The sequence below is a fragment of the Ursus americanus genome, chromosome 27 (assembly GCF_024610735.1).
Source record: "Ursus americanus isolate L20-20 chromosome 27, mUrsAme1.1.p, whole genome shotgun sequence".
NCBI lineage: Eukaryota > Metazoa > Chordata > Mammalia > Carnivora > Ursidae > Ursus > Ursus americanus.
Genome location: NC_142153.1, coordinates 9,750,732 through 9,777,754, shown reverse-complemented (window position 1 = coordinate 9,777,754; position 27,023 = coordinate 9,750,732). Strand labels below are relative to the sequence as shown.

Here is a 27,023-nt window from a genome sequence, read left to right as displayed (position 1 = left end):
ATGGTTCTTAGATATTAGGCCACAAAGACTACTGTTAAATTTTTACAAATTTTTTTAATTTAAGATTGATTTACATTTCTCAATGGGTAGCCTATGTTAATTATCTTTTTATTTCTTTTTTATGTGTTTAAATACCTAGGGGATTATTGCTGTTGCAGAACGTCAGTTATGGCATTGAGCCATTGGAATCTGCAGCTGCATATGAGCATATGCTTTATAAAATAAAGAATAATAAAATTGATTTTTCCCCTGTACAAGAAAATTATCCTATGCCCCAACTGGTAGATCGGTCCTACAGGATTCTTGTGAAATCGGAAGTAAGTAACCACTTCTATGTTGTCTTCACTTATGCTATCTTTGATCAGTTTATTCACATTGGAATTGTTATTTTTGGAAAACAAATTTAAGTGATATTATATTAAAATTATATTAAAATCTTCTGTTCCAAGATATTTATTTTAAATATAATTTTATGTTTAGTCATATGATGTAAGAAAATGTAATAGATATACACACACAATTAAGAAATCAAAATTCTCTCATTTTCCTAATTGCAAGTATGTTGATGCATATATACGTATTTGCACTGTTTTTCAATTAACATTCTACTAATGTTACACAAGTACTTGTGGCTAAAACTTCGGCGAGTAACATAACTTTTCTGTGTGAAAATTTTTTTACTTCTAAAAAAATAATAAAAATAATACCTAACTCATACAGTTATTTCAAAGATTAAATACGTTTATAAATGGAAATTACTTAACATAGTATGTAAGCAAATAAAGTGACCAGTAAAAATAGCTGTTATTATTTGCTTACCATATTTTCTAATGTAGTGGATCAAAGGAATTGGAAGTCATTATGGAAGGTTGGGTACAAAACAAAATGAAGTAATGAAGTAAAATAGAAACAAAAGTTTCAGAACCAAAGAAAAAACCAGGGATATCATTGCAGGAATGGGGATAAGTCAGTATTGATATATGTTTGTGAATTTTATTTTATGAAATAATTTGAAAATTGCTTTTCATCCTGAATTTGATAGGCTTAGCTCTCTAAGTTTAGTTAAGCATGTTTCACATGACTAGGGCTTTTACGAGCATGAATAAAGAGAATGAGTATCTTCAATATATCAGATTTTTTAAAAGAACAGAAAAAATAATGTAAAGACATATTTTAGGCATATTCTTACATTCATGAAAGTAAACACAAACTTATAAACAAGGTGAACACCTTCATTATAATTCAGAGTTGAAAAATAGAACAGAAACCAAACAAAATATTGTAAAGGGCTTATCTACTAAAAGCATATTAAACACATGCATTTATCACTCTTGTCCCTTTTTAAAAACTCACTAAATGAAAAGGGATTTTTAAAATGGCATAAACACACAAACACGAACAGAACAGGAGAGGAGAAACAACAACGGACATTAAATATCAGATAGCTGATTTAGCCCCTAAAAAGCAGAATCCTGACCTGGTAATGGTAGGAGTTAGTTGGACAATTAAGTAGTCAGGGCCAGGGTCCCCAACAAGAAAACAGGGATCCAGGACAGCCAAGACAAAACTGGACTAACATCCTATTTTATACCTTAGATAAGACTGCAATAGCATCCCATTTTGCACTTCTGTAAAAATGACTTTGGCAAAACATCCTGAGATGCAACAATTGACCATAAAACATTTTTTAAAAAGATTTTCTTAATTTATTTATTCGACAGAGATAGAGACAGCCAGCGAGAGAGGGAACACAAGCAGGGGGAGTGGGAGAGGAAGAAGCAGGCTCATAGCAGAGGAGCCTGATGTGGGGCTCGATCCCATAACGCAGGGATCACGCCCTGAGCTGAAGGCAGACGCTTAACCGCTGTGCCACCCAGGCGCTCCTGACCATAAAACATTTGTCACTGTCATGAGCTGAGGCAGTTAAGACGTGAGTCTTCAGATGTCAGCCCCCAAAGTTCATCAGCACATAAACATTAACCTGATACGTAGATAGGGGCATGATCGAAACCCTGATTGGCATGCCTTAGCAGTCAATCTGCAGGGGACCCACACTCTGGTTACCTAAAATAGTTCTGCAAAAGAGCTTATAAAAAACCCTCGATTTGAACACCAAAATGGCAACCCTCTCGGGTCCCCTCCCTCTTTGGGAGCATTGTACTGTTGCTCAATAAACTTTGCTTTGCTGCCCATCACTCTTCATCTGGTCTACCTCTTCATTCTTTGAAGTGGTGCAGCCAAGAACCCCAGGCACTAAAGGAAAAGAAATCCTGAAACAGTAATTGGAATAGGCTCTGGGAAACTTGACATGTACTGCAGTACTATTCAGATGTTTCTTGAATTGCAATAGGAAGTGATTTTAAAGGTGGACTTAAGATAATTGGTTGAAATAAGTTGTGTATTTAGCAATCTTATTTTTCTGTCCTAACGAATTGTTTCTGTTGTAGACTGACAGATCATTGAAGCCTGTTTTTCCTTGGGGAGTCTATGAAATGGGGACGCCAGTCACAGATGTTCTATTGTATTTCCCAATAGAAGAGGAATACCATACTGAAACTAGTGTGTTTAATTTACACTTGGCACGTTGGATACTGGGAACCAGACTTACACATTCTAGGAAGTGTATTGAAAGACCCCTCTTCAGGAAGGAATTAAACCAGCCAAAAGAATAAAAACTATTCATGTTGACAGTGTTTTCCCTACTTACAACCCAGACACATTGCTTTCTCTGAAGACAATAGTCCATAAACATATGTGGCCATAGAGATGTTGGAATAAGTTGTTAAATGTTTGATTGTTAATATGAAGGCGCACTAGACATAGGATGAAACAATTTAATATGGAAGATAGAGACATGAAAAAATCCAATTTTTAAAGTGTGAGGTACCAAAAAATACAGAGGGCGAAGAAAACAAAATGGCAATATCCTCCAAGGAGTAAGAGAAAATATTTCATCCACAAGTTTAAGAATGGAGTGCTATTTAAAAAATAACACTCAGCAGATAAGTAGTAGTTCTTAGACATTTAAAAGTATGATAATAAAAAAGAAAAAAAAAGAAATTCCAGAAATCGCACAAAAAGTAAAGTACAATGACAAATGATAGGGAAATTTGAGAGATAAGAAAGTTAAATTAAAATAAGAATTTGGGTAATACAATAGGAGATCCCAGTATGAATAAACAGGGAATTGAATTGAATGAATCACAAAATAATCCAAGAAAAATTCTCAGAATTATTTAAGGTGAGTTTCTGAACTGATATTTTAAAAATCTGGTTTCTTATATATGGTCAAGATGCAGAATAGCATGAAATTTCCCAGCAGCAATAGTGGAAGTTGAAAGGCAATACCACAATTACGTAAAGTGAGGCAAAGTAATTCCAGTCTGTAAGTCTGTACGAAGCCAGAGCTACATAACTGAGATTTTTTTTATTAATTTTTAAAATTTCTTTTCCACCTAATGTGAAATGTTCTTGCTCCCAAATAAAACAAACAACAAACAGAAAAAAACAGACTCTACTCACATCCTGATTGAAGATAGTAGCCAGATGCAGTCACAACCAAATTCACAAACAATAGCTGCCAAATATCGTGAACTTTCAACCAAATGAAAAGATGGAAGAACTGTGCAAACAGCTGTCCTCAATCTGTATTTTTCATGACAATCACTATTAGGTCAACTTCCACCAGATATTGAAGCAAACAATTCCAGCTGTCAGTGGCTTAACAGGTTTATGTCTTGCTCATGAAAATACCAAAGTGGATGAAACTCTCCTGGTTGACTCCCTTCCTAGCTCTGACTCGGGGACTGCAAGAGTCCCCTACTAGATTATTTGAATTTAGTCAGAGTAAGGGGAAAAGTGTGTGTGCATCCCCACCTCAATACAGCTGAGCCTAGATAGGTGTCTCACTGACATCTTTTCTCTTGGAGAAGGGAACAGACTTATTTTTAGATAATTGACCATTTCTTATAATAAAACAAAAGTCTAATAAAAGTCACTAATCCCCACCCATTGTTCAAGAACGGTTTGACTTGAAAGTCTACGTGTATTCTAAAATAATAATACTTGGAAATGAATAAACATGGATTATAAGAAATATAAATATAAAATGTAAGATAGAAAAACACAAAATCCAAAGTGAATAAAAAAACTTGTATATTCATGTAGTGCCTCACAGGAGCTACATATTGTTCTAAGAGGTTTACATATATCCATATTTCCAATTTTTCAAACAATTCTAAAAGTTAGTATGGTTGTCCCCTTTCCAGATCAGGAAAGAGATTTAAGGAGTTTAAATTATTATCCTGGGGCGCCTGGGTCGTTCAGTCGGTGAGGTGTCTGCCCTTGGCTCAGATCATGATCCCAAGGTCCTGGGATCAAGCACCACATTGGGCTCCCTGCTTGGCGGGAGGCTGCTGCTCATTCTCCCTCTGCCTGCTGCTCCTCCTGATTTGTGCTCCCTCTCTCTCTCTCTGTCAAATGAATGGATAAAAAATTTTAAATAAATAAATAAATAAAATATCCTGGGAAATTCTCTGTTAAGGTGTAGCATTAAAACTCAAATCCAGGTAATCTGACCCCAGAGATATGTTCTGTAGCAGTCTAATGATCTGTTTAAAAGATCCTTGGAAGAGCTCAGGAGATAAATGTAGGAGAAAAATAAAGCTATTTTAAAAATGAAAGCTATTGATAAAAAGACTAGTGAATAACAGAATAGACACTGTGGTAAACCCCAATATGTGATATCATAGATTCAAGAGTAGAAAGCAATTATATAAAAATGATGGCAGAGAAAAACCTAAGAATGTGTGATGGGAAATTTTTTGTCAGTTTGGCTGGGGCATATCGCTCAGAAAGTTGGTCAGGTTTTATGGGTATTTCTGCAAGGGTGTCTTTAAATGAGATTAACATCTAAATCAGTGGACTTTGAATATAGCAGAAATGTCCTCCATAATGTGGATGGACTTCATCCAATGAGTTGATGTCCTAAATATGACAAAAGGTTGGAACTTCCCACAGAATTGTCCAGCGAACTACCTTCAGACTGGAAATGTAGCATAAGCTCTCTCCAGGTTTCCAGCCTACTGGCCCATTCTGTAGATTTTGGGCTTGCCAGCCTCTATAATTATGTGAGCCAATTCCTTTTAATAAATCTAGTTGTAGCAAATTATAATAAATGTTCTATTTTTCTGGGGAATCCTAACTAATGGAGTGTGAGAGACTGATAAGAGAAATTCAAGATGTTTGAAATTGCCATTCATGAGTAAAATAGCACCCCAAATATTCCAGGTTATTAAAGAATAAATCTTTATTGAATAAAAGAGTCCTGAATTTGAAAATTTTCTCAAGAAACCCTGATAAAAACTAGGAACACTAAGATAGTGTGGTTAATATGCTGGACTTCAGAAATAATGAATAATTCTATAGGAATCTTGGCATCAAAGAAAGTCAACCTCAAAGGTGGAAAAATTCAGACTGGCTTTAGCCTTTGCCAAAATGAAGTGCTTATAAGATAGTCAAGAATGTCTAGGGGATGTAGAGAATGGCTTCTTTGGGGGGTATTCAATATCCTAACTTTTTTTTTTTTAACCCAGTCCAGTTGCCATTATGGTATAAAAATATTCTTGCTTTTTCAAGAATTCTGACTATGGGACTTTGAGGCATTATTACTTAAATCAGTATAAGAAAAGAGGAATTAAATAAAACAATTTAACATGTTAATGTAGAAAGCCATAAGATCTGATCAGTAATTCCAGAAATTTCATTTAGCAAAATTTGATACCTATTTGTGATAAAATCTAGGATTAGGAAACTTCTTTGATCTAATGAACATCTATAAGTATCTATAGCTAACATAATGAATCTAAGTGACTGAATGTTTTGGCCCTGTTATGGACCACATGCTGTGTTCCCCAAATTCGTATGTTAAAACTCTAACCCCCAGTAGGATGGCACAAGGAGGCCTTTGAAAAATAATTAGAGTTAAATTAGGTCTTTTGTGAGCATATGGCCCTCCTGATGGGATTAATGCTTTTATTTAAAAAAAAAGAAAGAGATAGGGATCTCTCTCTCTCTTTCTCTGCTTTGTCCTGTGAGCATAAGAAAGGAAGATGGCCATTTGCAAACTAGGAAGATTGCACTCACCAAACACCACATCTGCTGATGCCTCAATTTTGTGCCCAGAACTGTGAGAAATGTGTTTGTTGTTTAAGCCACCTAGTCTATGGTATATTTGTTATAGCCTGAACCGACTAAAACAGACCCTAAATTAGGAATAAGTCAAAGTGTCTGCCTTCACTATTTCCAGTCAGGGTTTTACTAGAGTTTCTGGATAGTACAATAGGAAAAAGAATAATAATAAATGGCATACATTTTTTTTAAAGATTTTATTTATTTATTTGACAGAGATAGAGACAGCCAGCGAGAGAGGGAACACAAGCAGGGGGAGTGAGAGAGGAAGAAGGAGGCTCATAGCGGAGGAGCCTGATGTGGGGCTCGATCCCATAACGCCGGGATCACGCCCTGAGCCGAAGGCAGATGCTTAACCGCTGTGCCACCCAGGCGCCCCAATGGCATACATTTTTTATTTATTTTATTTTTTTTATTATTTTTTTTTGGCGTACATTTTTTAAAGGAAAAAAATAACCTTATGCTTTTAGTGATCTAATTCTGTGTGTAGATCAGAAAGAAACTCTTCCAATGCTATCAGGACTATGAGTGTCTTGCAAAGTCACAGGAAACAGAGATATTGACATGGTTAAGATGTTCATTTTCCCCAGTTGATCTGTAGGTTCCGTGTAATCCCAATTTTGATAATTCCAAGAAACATTTTCATAGATATTGGTTCTCAAATTCATAAGGAAATGTAAAGATCTTAGAATAGTCAAACAGTTTTTAAGAGAACAAATGGAGGACTTACATTACTTTTCTTTAAAGGGCCAGATAGTATATATTTTAGGCTTGTGAGGTATATGATCTGTTGCAACCACTACCTCTACCTTTGTAGCATGAAAGCAGCATCAACAATACATAAACAACTAGGCGTGGCTTTGTTCCAGTAAAAGATTTCTTACAAACAGGTGGCCATACCTTGGATCATTGTTTGCTGACCTCTGCTGTAGAGATATATACTGTGTTATTGGTGTAAGTATAGACATGTAGATCGGTGGAACAGAATAGATCAGAAGGGGACCCACATGATATTGGCGGATTGATTTTCCACAAAGGTGCGAGGGACTTTAAAAGGCCAAAGAATAATCTCTTCAAGAAATGTTGTTGGAAGACTGGACATCTGTAGGGAATAAAATGAATCTTGACCCTTATTCACAAAATTGAATTAGAGTGTAGACTTAAATGTCAAATCTAAATATAAAAGTTCTAGTAGGGAACTTAGGAGAAACCAAAACAATGAGCCATAAGCATGTGAAAACCTGTTCCACATTAATCATCAGGGAGATGCAAATTAAAACCTCAGTAAGATATCAGCACCGACCAACAAGAATGGAAATGATGGAAAAGACAAACCAAATATAGGCAAAAATGCAGGACTGTTGGCACTCATTAATTCTTGGTGACAATGCAGAATAATCAAACTACTTTAGAAAGCCATCTGGTACTTTTGTATTACTTTACACACCCACAATTATCATACGACTCAGGGATTCTAAATATTTCTCAAGAACAATGAATGTAATGCACAAAGTTCTGTACATGGGTATTCATAGCAGCTTTGTTTATGAGAGCTAAGATGTCCAAATAATGCAGAATATTGTTGTTGACAGAAAAAAGCTGAAATAAAACAAAAGCATTTATTGGTGTCTCAGAATTACAATTCATTGAGCACAGATTTCATAGCAACCCAATTGTGTCCCCCTAGGGAACAAAAGTGAGGGTTTTCTTTTAAAGACAAAAGGGGATGCTTGCATATGTTGTTAACAAAGATTTTGATTGTTGTTGGCAGACAAGTAAATTAAGTTAAACATAATTGATTCCTAAGGCTGTCACGAAACAAAAATTTGTTACTATACAAGTTGCAGGTAAGTTTGTGCAGAGTCCTAGGAATATTTAAGGTTGGGCCCAGTTCAGAAGTTCCTGGTTCTATCCATGAGGATTTTTAAATGGCCTACTTTACTTAATGGCCTCCCAGTTCCATTTTAAAACCCCTTGACGTAAGTGACCCCATTTTATTCCACCTTTCACATCATTGACAGGTGAATGTAGGAACAAAATCTGGTATTTCTAGAATGGCACACTACTTAGCAATAAAAACTAATGAATTACTAATAACCACAACAACATGGGGGAATGTGAGTGAAGAAAGTCAGGTATAAAAGAGTACACACTATATGATTCCAGAAGAAGGTTTTGAGAGGAAGGAAACGTGGGTTCTCTCTCCAGTAACTTTTTGAGGATTCTATATCAGGAATATAGGTAAAATCTTCTGATTTGTTCCTAAAATTTGTATTTGGAATCTGCTTATTTATTCAGTGGGCATTGATTCTCTTATTTTCTTATTATCTATATCTTGATGAACCTTTTTTTTTTATGTATACCTTTCTTTGGGTATGTATATATATATGTGTGTGTATATATATGTATATATACACACACGTACATAATGTTCATGACAATTACAAACAATTTAAGAATTTAAAAAATGTTTTATTTCACTCATGTCCTCTGTTTCACAGGAAAAGTCAGATGTTGCACTATTGAAAAGAGTTCTGAAAATACAAATTGTTATGGATAAAGCCTTGGTATGTATTATTGATATATGCCATCATATCTTTGTGTTTAAGTTCAAAGAGAATATGAAAAAACTTGCCTTGTTTGTAATATAGATATTTCCCTCTGTTCACAATATGTATTTCAGGATAGCAAGACATAAAAAAATGTTATGAGTTGCTTTTACATTGACATACAGGGACCAAGAGAATCCTTGCAATAATGTTTAACTCTGTATGTATGCAATTTCTACTACGCTATAATCTTTTGGATTCCAACTAGCTATAGATATTTCTGAATCCACTCCATATCATGGTGAACTCTTTCCTTTAAATGGATTTCAATTTTATTTTTTTAATTTATTTATTTACTTTTTAATAATTTTTATTTTGTTATATTAGTCACCATACAGTACATCCCCAGTTCTTAATGCAATGTTCCATGATTCATTACTTGCATATAACACCCAGTGCACCATGCAATATGTGCCCTCCTTAATACCCATCACCAGCCTATCCCAATCCCCCCCCAAAGCCCTTAGTTTGTTTCCCAGAGTCCACAGTCTCTAATGGTTCATTCCCCCTTCTGTTTACCCCCCCTTCATCCTTCCCTTCCTTCTCCTACCAATCTTCCTATTTCTTATGTTCCATAAATGGGTGAAACCATGTGATAATTGTCTTTCTCTGCTTGACTTATTTCACTTAGCATAGTATCCTCCAGTCCTGCCCATGTTGCTGCAAATGTCTGGTAATTGTTCTTTCTGATGGCTGAGTAATATTCCATTGTATATATGGACCACATCTTCTTAAACTAGTCATCTGTTGAAAGGCATCTTGGCTCCTTCCACGATTTAGCTACTGTGGACAATGCTGCTATGAACATTGGGGTGCATATGGCCCTTCTCTTCACTACGTCTGTATCTTTGGGGCAAATACCCAGTGGTGCAATTGCTGGATCATACAGTAGCTCAATTTTTAACTTTTTGAGGGACCTCCACACTGTTTTCCAAAGTGACTGTACCAACTTGCATTCCCACCAGCAGTGTAAAAGGGATCCCCTTTCTCCACATCCTCTCCAACATTTGTTGTTTCCTGCCTTGTCAATTTTCGCCATTCTAACTGGTGTAAGGTGGTATCTCAAAGTGGTTTTGATTTGAATTTCCCTGATGGCTAATGATTTTGAACATTTTTTCAAGTGTCTGTTAGCCATTTGTATGTCTTCATTGAAAAAGTGTCTGTTCATATCTTCTGCCCATTTTTTGATTTGTTTATTTGTTTCTTTTGTATTGAGTTTGAGAAGTTCTTTGTAGATCTTGGATACCAGTCTTTTATCTGTAGTGTCATTTGCAAATATCTTCTCCCATTCCGTGGGCTGCCTCTTAGTTCTTTTGACTGTTTCCTTGGCTGTGCAGAAGCTTTTGATCTTGATGAAGTCCCACAAGTTCATTTTTTCTTTTGTTACTCTTGCCTTTGCAGATGTGTCATGAAAAAAGTTGCTGTGGCCGATGTCAAAGAGGTTACAGCCTATGTTCTCCTCTAGGATTTTGATGGATTCGTGTCTCACATCGAGGTCTCTCATCCATTTGGAGTTTATCTTTGTGTATGGTGTGAAAGAGTGGTCAAGTTTCATTCTTTTGCATGTAGCTGTCCAATTTTCCCAGCACCATTTATTGAAGAGACTGTCTTTTTTCCACTGGATGTTTTTTCTTGCTTTGTCAAAGATTAGTTGCCAAAGAGCCAAGGGTCCATTTCTGGGTTCTCTATTCTGTTCCATTGGTCTATGTGTCTGTTTTTGTGCCAGTACCATGCTGTCTTTGTGATCACAGCTTTGTAGTATAGCTTGATATCCGGCAATTGATGCTCCCAGCTTTGTTTTTCCTTTTTCACAATTCCTTGGCGATTCAGGGCCTTTTTGGTTCCACAAAATTTAAGGGCTGTTTGTTCCAGATCTTTGAAAAATGTCATTGGTATTTTGATTGGGATGGATTTCCATTTTAAAACAAGCTATTTTATTACTCAATTATAGATCCTTGTTGTTAAATATTATCTTTTATGTGATGATTTTATGCTGTATAATTGCTTGGGTTCTCTAGTGTAAGTTCTGTATTTCAAAAATGAGATTTATTCATTGGAAAGTCCATTTAATTATGGAAATTCTTGTTTATACGGTCAGTTTGAGCAAAGTCATATGAGTAGCAAGTTAATCAGATTTGTCCTTTATCACTGATATTTTTGCATAAACTGTGTCAATGATTAATAATAATGTCATGATTTTGTTCATAAAAGGAAATATTTTTAAAAATAAAAGGAAATATTTAGATCTTTAAGTAATTAAAAAAATCAGTAACAGTAAAGAATAGACAGACAAAAAATAATAAAGAAAAACACACATAGTTTTATAATCAGGTGAAAAATTATATGCAGAACTGTCCTGTTTTTTTATGTATACATGTGTATATTCATATGACTTTGTTTTATATATGCTATTTTATAAGTTATTTTATAATGTTTTCCCACATATGAATGAAATATATTATTTCAATTTAATTTTGAAGTTCACATCGTGTCCAATTAATATATTTAAAATCATTTAATCTAATTTACTAGCTAATTTACTAGCTCTATCTGTGTTCCTTTCTAGTCTTTGCTGCTTTTGGTCTTTTTTCCCCCACTCAAAAAGTCCCCCTTAGTATTTCTTGCCGGGCTAGTTAAGTGGTTATGAACTCCTTTAGTTTTTATGTGTCTCGGGAACTCTTTATCTCTCCTATTCTGAATGACAGCCTTGCTGAATAAAGTATTCTTGGCTGCATATTTTTCCCATTCAGCACATTGAATATATCCTGCCCTATGCATCTGGCCTGCCAGATTTCTGTGGACAAATGTGCTGTGAACCTGATCTGTCTTCCCATGTAGATTAAGGACTTTTTTACCCCTTGATCCTTTCAGGATACTTTCTCCATCCCCTCACTTTTGATCTGCAGGTTTCTTTAGGTTTAAAATGAGTCTCCTGTAGGCAACACAGAGATGTGTCTTGTTTTTTAATCCATTCTGACACTCTATGTCTTTTGATTGGAGCATTTATTCCATTTACATTCAGAGTGATTATTGATAGGAATTTAATGCCATTGTATTACCTTTTAAGTCATTGTTTCTGGAGATTTTCTCTGTTCCTTTCTAGTCTTTGTCACTTTTGGTCTTTTCCTCCCACTCTTAGAGTCTCCTTTAATATTTCTTGTAGGGCTGGTTTCATGGTCATGAACTCCTTTAGTTTTTGGTTGTCTAGGAAACTCTTTATCTCTTCTTCTATTCGGAATGATAACCTTACTGGATAGAGTAGTCTTTGCTGCATATTTTCCCCATTCATCACATTGAATATATCATGCCACTGTCTGCTGGCTTGCCAAGTTTGTGTGGCAAGATCTGCTGCTAGCCTTACTGGTCTTCCCTTGCAAGTTAGGGATGTCTTTTTCCTTGCTGTTTTTAGGATTTTTTCCCTACCTCTATATTTTATAAATTTTACTACAGTACATCTCGGTGTTGGCCTGCTTTTGTTGATTTTGATGGGAGTTCTTTGTGCCTCTTGGATTTGGATCTCTGTTTCCTTCCCCAGATTAGGGAAGTTTAGCTATTATTTCTTCAAATAAACATTCTGTCCTTTCCCCTCTCTTCTTCTTCTCGTACGTGTATGATATGAATGCTATTACATTTTATGGAGTCGCTGAGTTCCCTAAGTCCACATTCATGATCCAATATTTTTCTTTCCCTCTTCTTTTCAGTGTCATTATTTTCCATTATTCTAGCTTCTGTATCACTTCTTCATTCTTCTGCTTTCTCCATCCTTGTGGTCATTACATCCAGTTGGTTTTGCATTTAGGTTATAGCACTTTTTGTTTCAGCCTGACTTATTTTTAAGTCTTTTATCTTTGTGGAAAGGTACTCCCTGGTGTCTTCTATGCTTTCCTCAAGCCCAACTAATATCCTTATGATTGTTGCTTTAAGTTCTGGGCCAGGCATATTACTTATATCTGTTTTGATTAGATCCCATGGCCTTTTCTTGTTTTTTTCTTTTGGGATGAAAGAAATCTTGGTATTTTGTCTAGGTGTCTGTCTTTTTCTCTGTGTTAGGAAAGCCTGTTATGTTTCCTGCTTCTGGGAGTAATGGTTTTGTTAAGAAGAGGTCATATACTGTTCCTGGCCTGGTGCTTCAGGAAGTATCTCTAGTATATGCTGTGTGCACTCTGCTGCTATATTTTGGCTGTCTTTTCCTCATGTCAGTCCTCTGCAGTTTCTCCTTGCCTACAGTGGGGAGTGTTTGGACCTTGTCCAGAATGTGACCAGTTCTAACTGGGTGTGCTCTGGTGTTCCTGTTAAAAGAGGCCTGACGATATTTCCACTAGAGCTGAATCTTTACAGCACTATGATCAGAAGACTTGGTGCAAATTGAGGTTTTTGCTCGTCTTCTGGGGTAGGGGACCTCTGCTGTCAGGCACACTTGCCCTAGTTAAGAAGCACCTGCAGAATGTAAGCAGGCATGCCTTGTTGTAATCGGCTCAGGCGTCCATTGTTGATGGGGCTATGCTGCTCACTGAAGTCAATCTCCGCTGATGGGTATGAGAAAAAAGTGGTGCTGACCCTCTCCCTTGTCTCCAGAGAGGTGAATTCTCACCCACTGCCATCCAGGAAGCCTTCACAGAGGAGCAAAGTCTTCTCTTGTGTGTCAGAGGCATCCCTCAGATCCCTGCCTTCTCCCTGTCTGTGTCTGGGTTATCTGCCTGCCAGGCAGTGCAGTGCACCTGTGTTTTATCTCAGACACACTGGATAAGTTTCAAAATTCCAAACCTCTGGAACTTGTTGTGGTACAGACCTGTACTGGTCCTCTGGGAGAGAGCCTTGTTAGGCTGGGGCTTGTGCCAGTTTGTCCCAAAGGGGCAGTCACACCAATGCATAGGAACTGGGAGTTTAGAGTAACACACAGCAAAAAGCCTGAGTCCAGGTTAGCCACCCTTGGCCGTGTCTGTGCGCCATGCTTAAGGGGCAGGGGGGAGCACAATGGCACCCATCAGCTCTTTGACTCTGACAGGCAAAGGCCCCTCCCAGATACACTCCAAAAAGGGGGAACGTCTCTCCCAGTGTATCCCTGGGGATCTTCAGATTGCAGCATCAGCTCTTGGCATCTAACCTCCTTCTCCACAGGAGCACTGCAGCACCCACTGGGCTCCACAGGACCCACAGCACAGAGCTATAAAACTCCAGTCTTTGAACTCTGTTGGTTGTAAACACTTAGCATAATCAGCCTCTCTTCTTTTCCCAGTCCATGACTTTGGGGAAGAGTTTTCCTTCTGTAATCCCCTGTGGACCTCTCTCTCCCACTCTCTCTCTGCCTGTTTGTCTGTCCATCTTTCTCTCTCTTTCCTCTCTCCACAGTCAGGGCTCCCTTCCCTCTGCAGCACCCGTGATTCTTTTCTCCCCAAAATCATGTCTCCACACCTCCGACTCTCCATGATGTGACCTCTTCTCTCCCTCCAGTTGTGCCGTTTTTTCTGTCAGTCCTCAGATCCATTTCTTGGGTGTTCAGAATAATCCAATATTTATTCAGCTGTGTTCCAGGAATGAGGCAAATATAGGGTCCTCCTACTACTCTGCCATCTTAACTGACCCCGGGAGCATTTAGATTTCGACTTTTGTTGTTACAGGAGGAATAATACTATTTGGCCTAAAACTGAGATCACAAGTAGTGGAATTATGCTTTGCCACAGCCAGTCCCATGAGCTTGCTAACATTAAATCTAGACAGCTTATCTTCCTCTCCTCACTTAGCTGGATACCTTCTTAACCATTCCAATAACAACAGAAGGCATTTTCAATGCAAATGACATCATGTGAAACAAAAGAAAACAAAACAAAGAAACCCAAAACAATGACAAAAAACTCCAAGAGTTCCTTAAAATTTGCCATGATTAGTATTTCTTCTCTTATGTTTAGTTTATCTGTCTTCAATTTTAAAGTGTGGTTCTGTAAACAAATATTAATAGGCTTTTTTTTCTCTGAAATTCAGTCAGATAAACTCTGTCTTTCCTTAGAACATTCAGTTGAAGTGTGTACACCAAAATTACTGGTAACAATGGATGCAGGTTAAGTGCTGCTGTCCTATTAGTGTTCTATTTGTGCCACCTGTGATTTACTCCTCTGTCCCTCCTTTGTTACCCTTGGATTAGTGGGTCATTTTCAGCATTTGTTTTTATCTGCTATATTGTTTTTTTCTGCTATGCCCCTTTATCCCCTACCTCTTACCCCAGTGGCTTCTCTGGGGTTTCCAATGAACATTCCTAACTTGTTACAGTCTAGAATTAATGTTATACCACTTCACATACAATGCAAGAGCCTTACAACAGTAAAGTTCCATAGAACTCCTTCACGATGTTAGTGTGATATATTTTTACTTCTTCATATGTTATAAACCACAAGATGAATTATTTTAAGATATTCAATTGTTTAAAGAAATTAAGGAAAGGAAAAAAGCATTTCATTCGCCCCCCCCCCCCATTTTAACATATCCCAAATTCTTCATTCCTTCTTGTAGGTCTGTGTTTCTGATATTTTTGTTTAGCTTGTTGATGAAATCTCTTCAGCTTTTGTTCATATGAGATTATCTTCATTTTATTTTCATTTTTTAAAAGATTTTGTTCATTTGAGAGAGAGAACGCACAACCAGGGGGACAGGCAGAGGGAGAGGGAGAAGCAGACTCTCCACTGATCAGGGAAGCCCAATGAGGAGCTTGATCCCAGGATCCTGAGATCATGACCTGAGCTGAAGGCAGAGTGCCTAACTGACTGAGCCATCCAGGCACCCTTTATCTTCATTTTTTAAACGTCTTATTTGGAAATATTTTCTAACTTTCATGAAAGTTGTAAGAATAAGAATAAGGAAAGAACACCTATATTCTCTTTTCTTAGATTTACTGTTTAACATTAATCCTATTATCATGTGTGTTCTCTATTTGAAAGCAAGTTGTAAATTGTATCATGGAGCTTTTATAGAGTTATCCATGTAAGTAAAAATAACATCATTAAAATACTTTTTATCAAGTATTACTGTAAGTATTTTTTATCAAATAACACTAAGTATTACTATATCTGAATTTCATTGTGGTTGGACAATGTGATCTAAGTGACACCTATGTTTTATAGTCAAAAAACTGTTTTATGGCCTAATATGTCAATTTATATAAAACCTCCATGGATATTTGAAAAAAGTTGTCTCGTTTTATATAAGCTTTTATATGTACATAGTATATCTAAAGTTTTATTTAATTTGAAAACTCTTGAATTTATTCTTAACTTGTCTGCTTGATCTATTAAAGATTAAGAGACCTATGTAAAAAGCCCTCACTATGACAGTCAATTTCTACTTACAATTTTGTTAAATTTTGTTTTATACATTTTGTTGCTCTGCTATTAGTTATAGTCAAGTTTAGAATACTTCCATCTTTCTTGATAATTGAATATTTTATTAATGCACTGTGATAATTATTATGTGCACTTTTTGATTTTAAGCCTTTTTCATATTAATGTAATGATCATATAACATATGCTTTTTGTCTATTATTTTCCTGGTATATATTTTCATGCTTGACTCAATATCTCTATGTACTCATAATTTAGAAGTTTTTAATTTAATTTGTGTATAGTGGATTTTTTTTAAAAGTTTCTGCCCTTTACCTAGTATTTGGTCTGTTGATAATTTGTGATTATTGACATATATGGGTTTATTTCCATAGTCGTATATTTATATTCTTTTGTCTTGCTTTTCATGTGTTCAGTTTTGCAAAGGATCACCTTCATTCATATCACCCATGCTGCATCGTGTAAATATATAATATAGTTTATTGGGAAGGGTTACCTACAGAGAAATAACAAAGTATAGGAAGTCTGTAAGGACCTAAGAGAATAGCATCTCTTTTGTCCAAATCAGAAAACCTTATCCATTACATTTTATTTTCTGTTAGTAGTTTTGGCAGACTTGCTGAAGAGTACTGAAGATAAAATTTGCCACTTTTTATGTTTTTTGCTAACACTCAGAAATGTGTACATACACATAATTAGAAATTTTTAGAGAAAATATTATGACTTCTGTTCCTTTGAATGGAGACATATTCTTGAAATTACTCACTGTAATGGTCCTCAGAGCTCTGTGTTTAGAAAGTACACTGCTTATCCAGGATATATAGTCATCTCTTAGTGGGATGAAGACAAATGATGGCAGCATACTATAGGAGAAAAAAAAAAGACATAGTAGTTTAGTTTGTTGGGCCTTGAGTTCTGGTTTTTACTCTCAGTAGTTCTGCAATCTTGTAAACTTAAGTTTTGACTCTTAATTTCTGTATGTGTGAAGAGGAAGTTAATCACAACCTTCTTATTTTGAGATTATTGATTAATATATAAATTCTCTAGATTTATATCGGAAACTTGCTAATACTAGGTAAATCTTAACTTTTTTCTCCTTTGGGTTGAGCACTCCATTAACATTTTATATCCATTTAAAGTGTGATAGTTCAATAATTTTCACTAGCGATTAAGAAACAAAATTTGTCTTTCAGTTTGATTATATGGGCTCAGAAGTGGCAGTTGCAGCTGAGAAAGTTGTCCATATCTTTGGTCTAATCAACACGGTAAGTGTTTACGTTTCATTTAAAGAAACTTTTCCTATTAATGCAGTAATATTGTTTGTATAAATAGCATATCCAGTTTTTAAAAAATGTAATCCTACCAACTGGTTTCATCATCAATGAATGAATTTCATCTCCAAAAGAGAGTAAATTGAATGTATTATCATTATGTATAGAGATGTAATGTTATATTTATGATTACCTAAATACTGTATATTATGTATCTTCTATTTGCAGATGTTTTCCCAGCTCAACATGACAATTATACTAACTTCTTTGGAGCTCTGGTCAGATCAAAATAAGATTTCACTTAGCGGGGATGCAAATGAAGTACTACAAAGATTTGTGTCATGGAAAGAACAATTTTTGTTTCAAAGGTCCCATGATATGGCATACTTATTAATGTAAGTACTGTATTTGTATTGACATAGGGTTTGTCAAATTATTTCATATGTTAGCTATCAAGATTATATACAAATTGTGTTATATGTAATGACAAGACACTTCAAAAAAGGATTACATGCATTCTGTGTTGACAAAATGCAAAATATAAAATTCTGAAAACAATGTAAGACACTAAGTCGCAGTAAGTCATTATTCTCCACTAGCCTTTTTATCTATGGAAATGTAAGAAACTTGAAAATTTGGAAAGCCTTGAGATAAACAGGGGAACCCAATGGTTTTAAGGATTTTTCTCAGAGGTAAATAATTGAAACTATCATTTGAACTTTAAACACAATGTACATTAGTTAACAGAATGCAATAATTGCATATAATGCAGGTTAAAATACAATATATCAAATTAGTAATGTGGTTACGGTCGGTATAGCTATACTGACACGAGGTGTAGCTATTTAACTACTTGCACTATTTTTTTTCCCAGAGTCTTTATATAGGTTTCTGTTGACAGTTTGATTGTTGAGATGGAAATAATAAAAATTCTGAAGATCTGAAGAATATGCAATAGATTTATAAATCTATTGGTGTTTCCTGTGGAATTTAGGGTCAGTTCTGGGGACTCAGGGGCTGCAATAACTAAGGACTGAAATGTATGAGGACACTTGTTGCATTCTAGCACTTTTTTTCTTGAGGAGTCTACTGAGTATTCTGTCTCTTTGTATTCCTGTCCTCCAATCCAGCATTTTTTACATGCATTAGGGGTTCACTATGAGCAAATCATGGCAGTAAGCTATCCTGACTTGTACATCTTCAAATTATATCTATCCAGTGGTGACAACAGTGGTGATTGTTTTGGAGTGATTAGGCACTGCCGGATTTTGGGCTGTGTATCCTATAATGTTAAAGTAGACTTTAGAACTTAACTTTTCAGGAACTGTGGGAGATTACCCAAATACGAACTGATTGAAAGCATGAGATGTGATATGTAATATTTGTATTAAAAAATAGCTTTATTGAGAAATCCAATTCTTACAATGTCATCAAGTTAGTAATAATTTAAAATGCATTTATTCAAAAGAAAAATTTTATTATTTAGTTACAGGGACCATCTTAATTATGTGGGAGCAACATATCATGGAATGGCATGCAATCCAAAGTTTGCTGCAGGAATTGCTCTGGTATGCATTTTATTCCCATCTATTCACTAATTAATATCATGTTTTGAAACAGCCACTTCAAAGAAGAAAATATGTATAGTATATCTGCCATGACGTTTTGACAAATTTTTCTAAGAATATTCTTTTTTTTTTAAGACTTTCAAACTCAAATGTTATAATTTTAAAAGTGTTTTGCTATTGTGGTAAAATGCAAATAACATACAATTTACCATTTTTACCAGTTTTAAGTGTACAATTCAATAGTGCCAAGTATGTTCACATTGTTGTGAAATAGATCTCCAGAACTTTTCATCTTGCATAAATGAATATTTGTACTTTTTGACCAACTTGCCCCACATTCCAGACAATCTAGCCCCTGGAATCCACCATTCTACTCTCTGTTTCATATCATACAGTGAGTATGATATTTTTAAATTCCACATATAAGAGAAATCATATTATAGTTGTCTTTACTGTCTGTCTTGTTTCACTTAGCATGATTTCATCCAGGTTATCCAGGTTCATCCATGTTGTTGCAATTGGCAGGATTTCATTCTTTTTTATGACTGAATAATATTTATCTATATGTGAGTTTATTTTATATGTGAATATTCATATGTATGTGTATATATGTGTGTGTATACATATATATACATATATATGACATTTTTAATCCATTTATTGGTCAGTGGACACAGGTTATCTCTGTACCTTGGCTTTTGTGAGTAATGTTGCAATGAACATGGGAGTGTGAATAGCTCTTCAAGATACTGATTTCAATTATTTTGGATATAGACCAGAAGTAGGTATCTGCTGGATCATGTGGTAGTTCTATTTTTAATATTATGAGGAACCATCATACTTATTCTCAGGGTGTTTGGACCATTTTATAATCCCACCAGCTGTTTACATTTTGTATTCATCACATCTTTACTCACACATTGTTTTCTATTCTTGTTGTTTTTAATAGCAGCCATCCTTAGTGGTATGAGGTGATAGTCGTTGTGGTTTTGATGTGCACTTCTATGATTACTAGTGATAGTGAACATCTTTTCATATGCTTTTTGTTTTTGTATATTATCTCTGGAAAAATATCTATTCAAGTTCATAGTTTGGTTTTTTCTTTCTTTCTTTTTCTTTTTTTTTAACCATATAATCCAGCAGTTGTCCTCTTTGGCATTTTCCAAATGAGTTGAATACTTATATCCACACAAAAACCTACAGATGAGTTTATAGCAGTTTTATTCATAATTGCTAAAGATTGGGAGCAACCAAGATGTCCTTTAACAGAGGAATGGTTAAGCAAACTAGAATAAATTGATATAAAGGAATACTATCCAATGATTTTTTTATTTAAGTGAAGCATCAAACCATGAAAAGACATGGAAAAAACTTGAGTGCATAGAGGTTAGTGAGAAAAGCCAATCTGAAAAGGCTACATACTGTATGAGTCCAACTATATGTCCTTCTGAAAAAAGAAAAACTATGGAGATAGTAAAAAGATTATAGGTTGCCAGGGGTTAGTGTCTTGCTGCCAGCGTTACTTCCCAAGTTTTTTGTTTGTTGTTCGTTTGTTTGGTTTTTGAAGAAAAAAATGTTACTTACAAAGTGTTATAGTATTCTGCCTTTAAAAAAATTTGACTCTCTCACAAAACTATTTCTGAAGTCAAAACTGATTGCAAATTCAACCCTTAAGAATCTGTATTTTTTTCTAAGTGTTCATTAAAAAATAATATAGTTACTGAAACAGTGCACATTCTCAAAAAACTTTTAGTTTATTGGAATTTAATACATAATAAAAACATATGACAGCATTAATCTTATTTTGTTATGTCAGTGCCATTTGGATTAGAAATACAATAACTCAAAGAGATAATCAAAATTTACCTATTTTTTTTCTCATTTTCCATATCCCTAAGAAAATAATGAGCTTTGACAGAGTAGTTTCTTAAATTTGTATTTGCATTTAGGTATTATGGCCAAAAAGAAAAGATCAAGGAGGTGAAGAAATAGGCAATAATTCCGTTTTGCTTTGTTTTGTTTTTTGCATTTAGTACCCACAGATGATAACTTTAGATGCATTTTCAGTTGTTATGGTGCAGTTGATTGGAATTAATGTGGGATTAACATATGATAATATCTACAGTTGTTACTGTCCAGGAATTACATGCATAATGAATTCTGAAGCAATGTAAGATTTTATTTTTTATCAAATCTATGTCTTCCTCTGGGAAACGTTTGTGACAGTCACTGTTATATAATATCTTGCAATGCAACTTGAGTAAGAATATTTTTATTAAATACATAATGTACTTGTTTAAACTTATTTGTTTATTTTAATTTTTTATTTAAATTCAATTTAGTTACCATACACTGTATTATTAGTTTCAAAGGTAGAATTTAGCGATTCATCAGCTGCATATAATAGCCAGTGCTCATTATATCAAGTGCCCTCCTTAGTGCCCATCACCCAGTCACCTCATCCCCTAACCCACCTCTCCCTCAGCAATCCTCAGTTTGTTTCCTAGAGTTGAGTCTCTTGCGGTTTGCCTCCCTCTCTGTTTTTATCTTATTTAAAGAGGAGTATTTGATATTGTAGAAAATGTACTTAGTATTTCTACATTAAATGTTACAGAGAAAGTGAATATTGCTGATGACTTTCTGAGGGTTTACTAGAGTCTTGAGATGAAATTCATTCAAAGAATACGTAATAGATGTCTACTGTGTTGCAGGATTGTGTTAGTCTTATATATGGCTAACAAGATAGATCTGTCATAAATATCTTAACCTCTCAGGGTCTGAAAATTTAAAAGTAGACCTAAGAATAAACAAAGTATGAACAGCTTACGATAGGTGTCAGGAAGGCAATAAATAGGGAATACATGGGGAGAGGAAACTTTCTGATAAAGAAAAGTTTTCTGAGGAAATAGTTATGAGGGATATGAATATGGTCATGTAAAGAGCTTGTTGAAAACTTCAGGCCAACAAATGAAGTGATACTTGAATAGAGGGAAGCTTGAAAAGCTCAACAGACAAGAATAAGGATATTGAGAGAAGGATAAAAAAGAAAAAAAAAGAAAAGAAATAGCTGGGACTATAAGGAAGAATGTTTTGGACCTAAGGAAAAGAAAGTAAAATACATTGAGGCTAAAGCATAAGGGAAAGAAGGCCAGGTGATTCAGGAATGTGTATGAATGAGTCTGTGCAATCATGACTCAAGAGTTGGGGCTTTGTGATAAATGTTAACCAACTACATTTTAAGTTGATTTATGCAGTATGGGTAGTAAAAATTATCTTAAAATGAGTGTAAAATCTATCAGAGGGAACAATAATATAGTAATATTTAGAAATGATTCTCATTATAATCTATACCAGTTTATTAAGACTGAGAGAGAAAAGGAGATGTGAAGAATTATTTGTAGGAGTTTTGATATCATAATTACTAACAGATATTGAAAAAGGCAAATATTTTAGGAAAGCAGAAAAATGAGAAGTCTTGAGGGCAGTTTATGTTAATTTGGAGATTCTGAATCATCCATTAGAATTAAATGCACAGTTACATAGGTCCTGATCTGAGGACAAAGAATTTAAAATGTGTGAACCATCTCTTTATTGGTAGAAGTTAAAACCATGAACAGGTCATTTAGAAAGAAGTTGAAAGAGTGATAAGGGTACTTCTCATATTTACAGGCTGAGTAATTGAGGAGAAACTAGTGACATGTGGTGAGAAGAAACAGGAAGGAAGTAAATATTAGAAACAAGGACCAAAATAAGATGGAGTCTTACCTAGGGAAGAATATGTTTTAAGAATAAGGGGGAGGATGGAAATCAAATGGTGAAAGTATCAGCATGGTATTTCAACCTCCCCCAGTTCTCTCACAAAATACAGAGTGAAACTAGGAAAACAAACAAAAAAGCAAAAGCATATTCCACAAGTTTCCCAAACTGAAATGCACCAAAAATACCAGCAGGTGGGACCAATCTACTAACAAAGAACTAAGTAGCATGAAGTAGCTGTGTAGCAGCAAATAAAATAGGGGGACAATAGGAACTCTAAAAATCTTACTGACCTGGGAACTTAGAAATCATTGGCTAAGCCATAGCATAAGAAGTTGCCCCTACTGAGACTGAAATATTAGTAAGCTCATGCCATTGCAGGAGCCAGAACTGGTGAGGATATAGCAAATTGTAGGTAAGAGCAAAGGGGCTGTGAACATTTCTTAAGATGCTAGCGTGGCCTTGATGTCTGCTCTTAAAAAAAAAATCTAGTAACAATAGCACATGTATCACCCAGATCATGTTTTAGAAATACTAATCCTCACAAAAAAGAACTGGCATTTTGAAGGAATGACTGATTCCAGATCTAAAGCAAAGAAAATAAAAATGAGCTTGGAACATGTTGTATGAGAAAATTAGGAGGTGTTCAAGGAATTATGGAGATTTATCAAAGGGACACAATTGCAGTTCCCAATAATCAAATCTGTGGGAATCTGAATGTTATAAATAATAGTGACAGTAACGGATTATAACCCATTTAACATGATAGGAAAACATGATTTCATATTCATATAAATACACGAATGAATAAATTGAAAACATAATGAAGGAATGGGATATTAACATAAAACCAAAGTATTTCTCTCCAGATAATTTTTAACTAATAAGAAGAAAAAAATAATTTTAGAGTGAAAATACCTTAATCAACTAATCAAAATGACTATCATCAGTAATAGAACAAATTGAAATCCTGTGCCATTTGTTAGGATGCAATGAAGCAGACTCAGCAACACTCCTATGATACTGTTGCCAAGATGAGTACATAACCTCTGTTTAATTATAAGGCAACATTTTATAATCCTAAACGGAGGGACAGTCTAGCAAATAATCAGTCTGTAATCAGAAAACTTTCCATGATCGTGTAATCCAACAACAACAAGAACAAGATGTAGGTAACTAAACTTAGGAGATATGAGAATCAAATGCAATGTTTGAGGAGCTAAAATGGCAGTATACTAGGAGGACCGTAGGCTTGTCTAGTCCCTGGAACACAAGCAGGTACTATCAAATCATTCTGAGCACTCAAGAAATCCACCTGACAACTGACAGAACAAATTGCCCAACTACAGGGAGAGAAGAGGCCACATGGAGGATGGTAGGAGGTATGGAGATGTGGTTTGGGGGAGAACAGGATTCCAGGGTGTGGAGAGGGGAGGGAGCCATGGTAGCAGGTAAAGGAGGGGGTGGGGAACATACAGGGAAACAAACAGAGAGAACCCTTCCCCAAAACCATTGGCTGAGAAAACCAGAGGGGCTAATTTTTGTGAGGTTTTGCAATCAGCAGGGTTCAAAGACGAATTTTAGAGGATGGCCAGAAAAGCTGGGATAGATCCCTGAGGGTGCTGCCCTACTCCTGGGGAAAAGGCAGGCAAGCACCCTGGAGACAGACAGCAAGTGATTGGAAGGATCACCCAAAGGTGCACAAGGGAGAGACTGTTCGCTCTTCTTGGAGCTCATCTGTGAGAGGTGGTGGTCACAGAGATGACCCTCTGGGGGCAAAAGAGCAGGCAGGCACCATTTCCCAGCTCAACCCCAACACCCCCAAGCCCCCATCCCCCTACCAGTGCATAGGCACAGAGACACCTGCTGGGGGAGGCTAACCCAGATGGATACTGGCTGTTTAGCCTGCTTGCTCCAAAGCCCATGTCCCTGCACTCTGGTCTGGCTGCTCTTCTCAGTCAAACCTACATCCATCCCAGCAGGGTCAGACCCTCACCCAAAAGACCAGTGCAGCCCCTCACCATAGCACATCCTTAAAGTTTGGAGTTTTAAAAGTCAGTAGGCTTCACTGTGATAGAGCCCAAAGTGCACCGTCCTGCTTCAGGCAGGCAAGCAACTGAGAGGCAGTGTGAAAAGAGCAGTCTGAAAAACACCCAGCACTTGAGAGGGGAGATTATTTGCTCTTCTGGGAGTGCTTCCCTGAGAGCAAGCACGGAGACTCTCTCTGGGGACAAAGGAGCTAGCTGGTGCCATTTCCCTCCACAGCCCCACAGCGTAAACCAGCTTCAGGAAACTGCACAGCACTGATACTGGCTGCCTAACCTGCTCACACCAAGTCCCACCCACCTGCGCTCTGCTTGTACTGCTTTTCTCAGGCAAGTGTGCCTAAGTCCCAGCCCAGTGGGCCCCTTCCCCAGAAAACCAGCATGCACCGCATCTCCCGAACAGAATTCTGAAAGGCTTTGGTCCTAGTGGAAGTAGCATCAGGTCATATTTAACAAGCAGACCAGAGCACACCTAGTTAAAACTTACTGCACTCTGGACAAGGCCCAACACTGCCCATTCCCACCAAGGACAGCCTCTGCAGATGACTTCCTGGAAGGATAGAGCAGCCAAAACACAGCAGCAGAGTATATGCAGCACACACCAGGGACACTCTTTGAAGCACCACGCCCTGGACACTATATGACATCTTCTTCATAAGGCCATTACTCTCAGGAGCAGGAAACATAACAGGCTTCTGTAATGCACAGAAGAAAAGAGACTTAGACAAAATGCCAAGACAGAAGAGGAATTCATCTCATAAGAAAGAATAAGAAAAGGTCACAGGCAGATATCTAAGTGAAACAGATATAAGTAATATCCCTAATGGAGAATTTAAAGAACAATCATAAGGATACTTGCTGGCCTTGAGAAAAGAATGGAAGATTTCAGGGAGGCCCTCACCACAGAGATAAAAGCACTTAAAAACAATCAGAAATGAAAAATGCAATAAGCAAGATTCAAAACAAACTAGATGTAAGGACCACAAACATGGAAGAAGCAGAGGTATGAATAAGTGATACCAAAATGAGAATAATGGGGAAAAAATGAAGCTGAACAAGAGAGAATAATTATGGATCATGAGATAGACGTAGGGAAATCAGGGACTCCACCAAATGTAATAACAATCATATCAGAGGAGTGCCAGAAAACGAGTAGTCAGAAAAGGGGCAAAGTGTTTATTTGAGGAAATAATAGCTGAGAATTTCCATAATCTGGGGAAGCAAACTTCCCTAATCTGGAATCCAAATCCAGGAGGCACAGAGAACTCCCATTAAAATCAACAAAAACAGGCTAATACTAAGACAACTGTAGTTAAATTTGCAAAATATAGTGATTTAAAAAAAAATCCTAAAGCAGCAAGGTAAAAGAAGTCTCTAACTTAAAAGGGAAGACCCGCAGGACTAGCTGCAGATCTCTCCACAGAGATGTGGCAAGCTGGAAAGAAAAGGGATGATATCTTCAACACACTGAATGGGAAAAATCTGTAGCTGCAAATTCTCTATTCAGCAAGGCTGTCATTCAGAATAGAAGGAGAGATAGAGTTTCCCAGATAAACAAAAATTAAGGAGTTCTTGACCACTAAAGTAGCCCTGCAAAAAATATTAAAGGGGACTCTTTGAGTAGGATGGAAAGACCAAAAGTGACAAAGACTAGAAAGGAAGAGAGAAAATCTCCAGAAGCAATGACGAAACTAAATACATATCTATCAATAATACTTTGAATGTAAATGGATTAAACAGTGCAATCACAAGGCAGGGTGTTAGAATGGATAAAAAACAAGACCCATCTATATGCTCCCTACAAGAGACTCATTTTTAACCTAAAGACAACTGCAGATTGTGAGGGGATGGCAAACCATTTATCATGCCATGGACATCAAAAAAAAAAAAAAAGGCAGAGTAGAAATACTTGTATCAGGCAAAATAGATTTTAAACTGAACTTATAACAAGAGATGAAGAAGGGCATCCTAAGCAAAGGAACTCTCCAACAAAAATATCTAACAAAGATAGATATATATTCCACCAACATGGGAGCACCCAAACAAGTAAAACAATTAATACCAAACGTAGAGGAACTCGTTAATAATAATACAATAATAATAGGGGAATTTAACATCCCACTTACACCAGTGAATAGACATCTAAACAGAACATCAACTAGGAAACAATGGCTTTGAATCACACTGGACCAGATGGACTTCACAAATATATTCAGAACATTTCATCCTAAAGCAGCAGAATACTTTCTTTTTAAGT

The 27,023-nt window shown here is 36.1% G+C and overlaps 1 protein-coding gene across 1 annotated transcript in view; it reads left to right on the top strand.

The window, feature by feature from the left end:
* The window catches only part of LOC123780383 (A disintegrin and metallopeptidase domain 3-like), a 118,949-nt gene that overhangs the window by 31,848 nt on the left and 60,078 nt on the right, over nucleotides 1-27,023 (top strand). Inside the window, exons 6-11 of the mRNA XM_087856328.1 lie at nucleotides 140-317; nucleotides 8,691-8,756; nucleotides 17,320-17,391; nucleotides 17,626-17,792; nucleotides 18,884-18,965; nucleotides 20,999-21,135. Of these exons, the coding sequence (XP_087712454.1) occupies nucleotides 140-317; nucleotides 8,691-8,756; nucleotides 17,320-17,391; nucleotides 17,626-17,792; nucleotides 18,884-18,965; nucleotides 20,999-21,135 (702 nt within the window). The remainder of the gene's footprint in view (nucleotides 1-139; nucleotides 318-8,690; nucleotides 8,757-17,319; nucleotides 17,392-17,625; nucleotides 17,793-18,883; nucleotides 18,966-20,998; nucleotides 21,136-27,023) is intronic.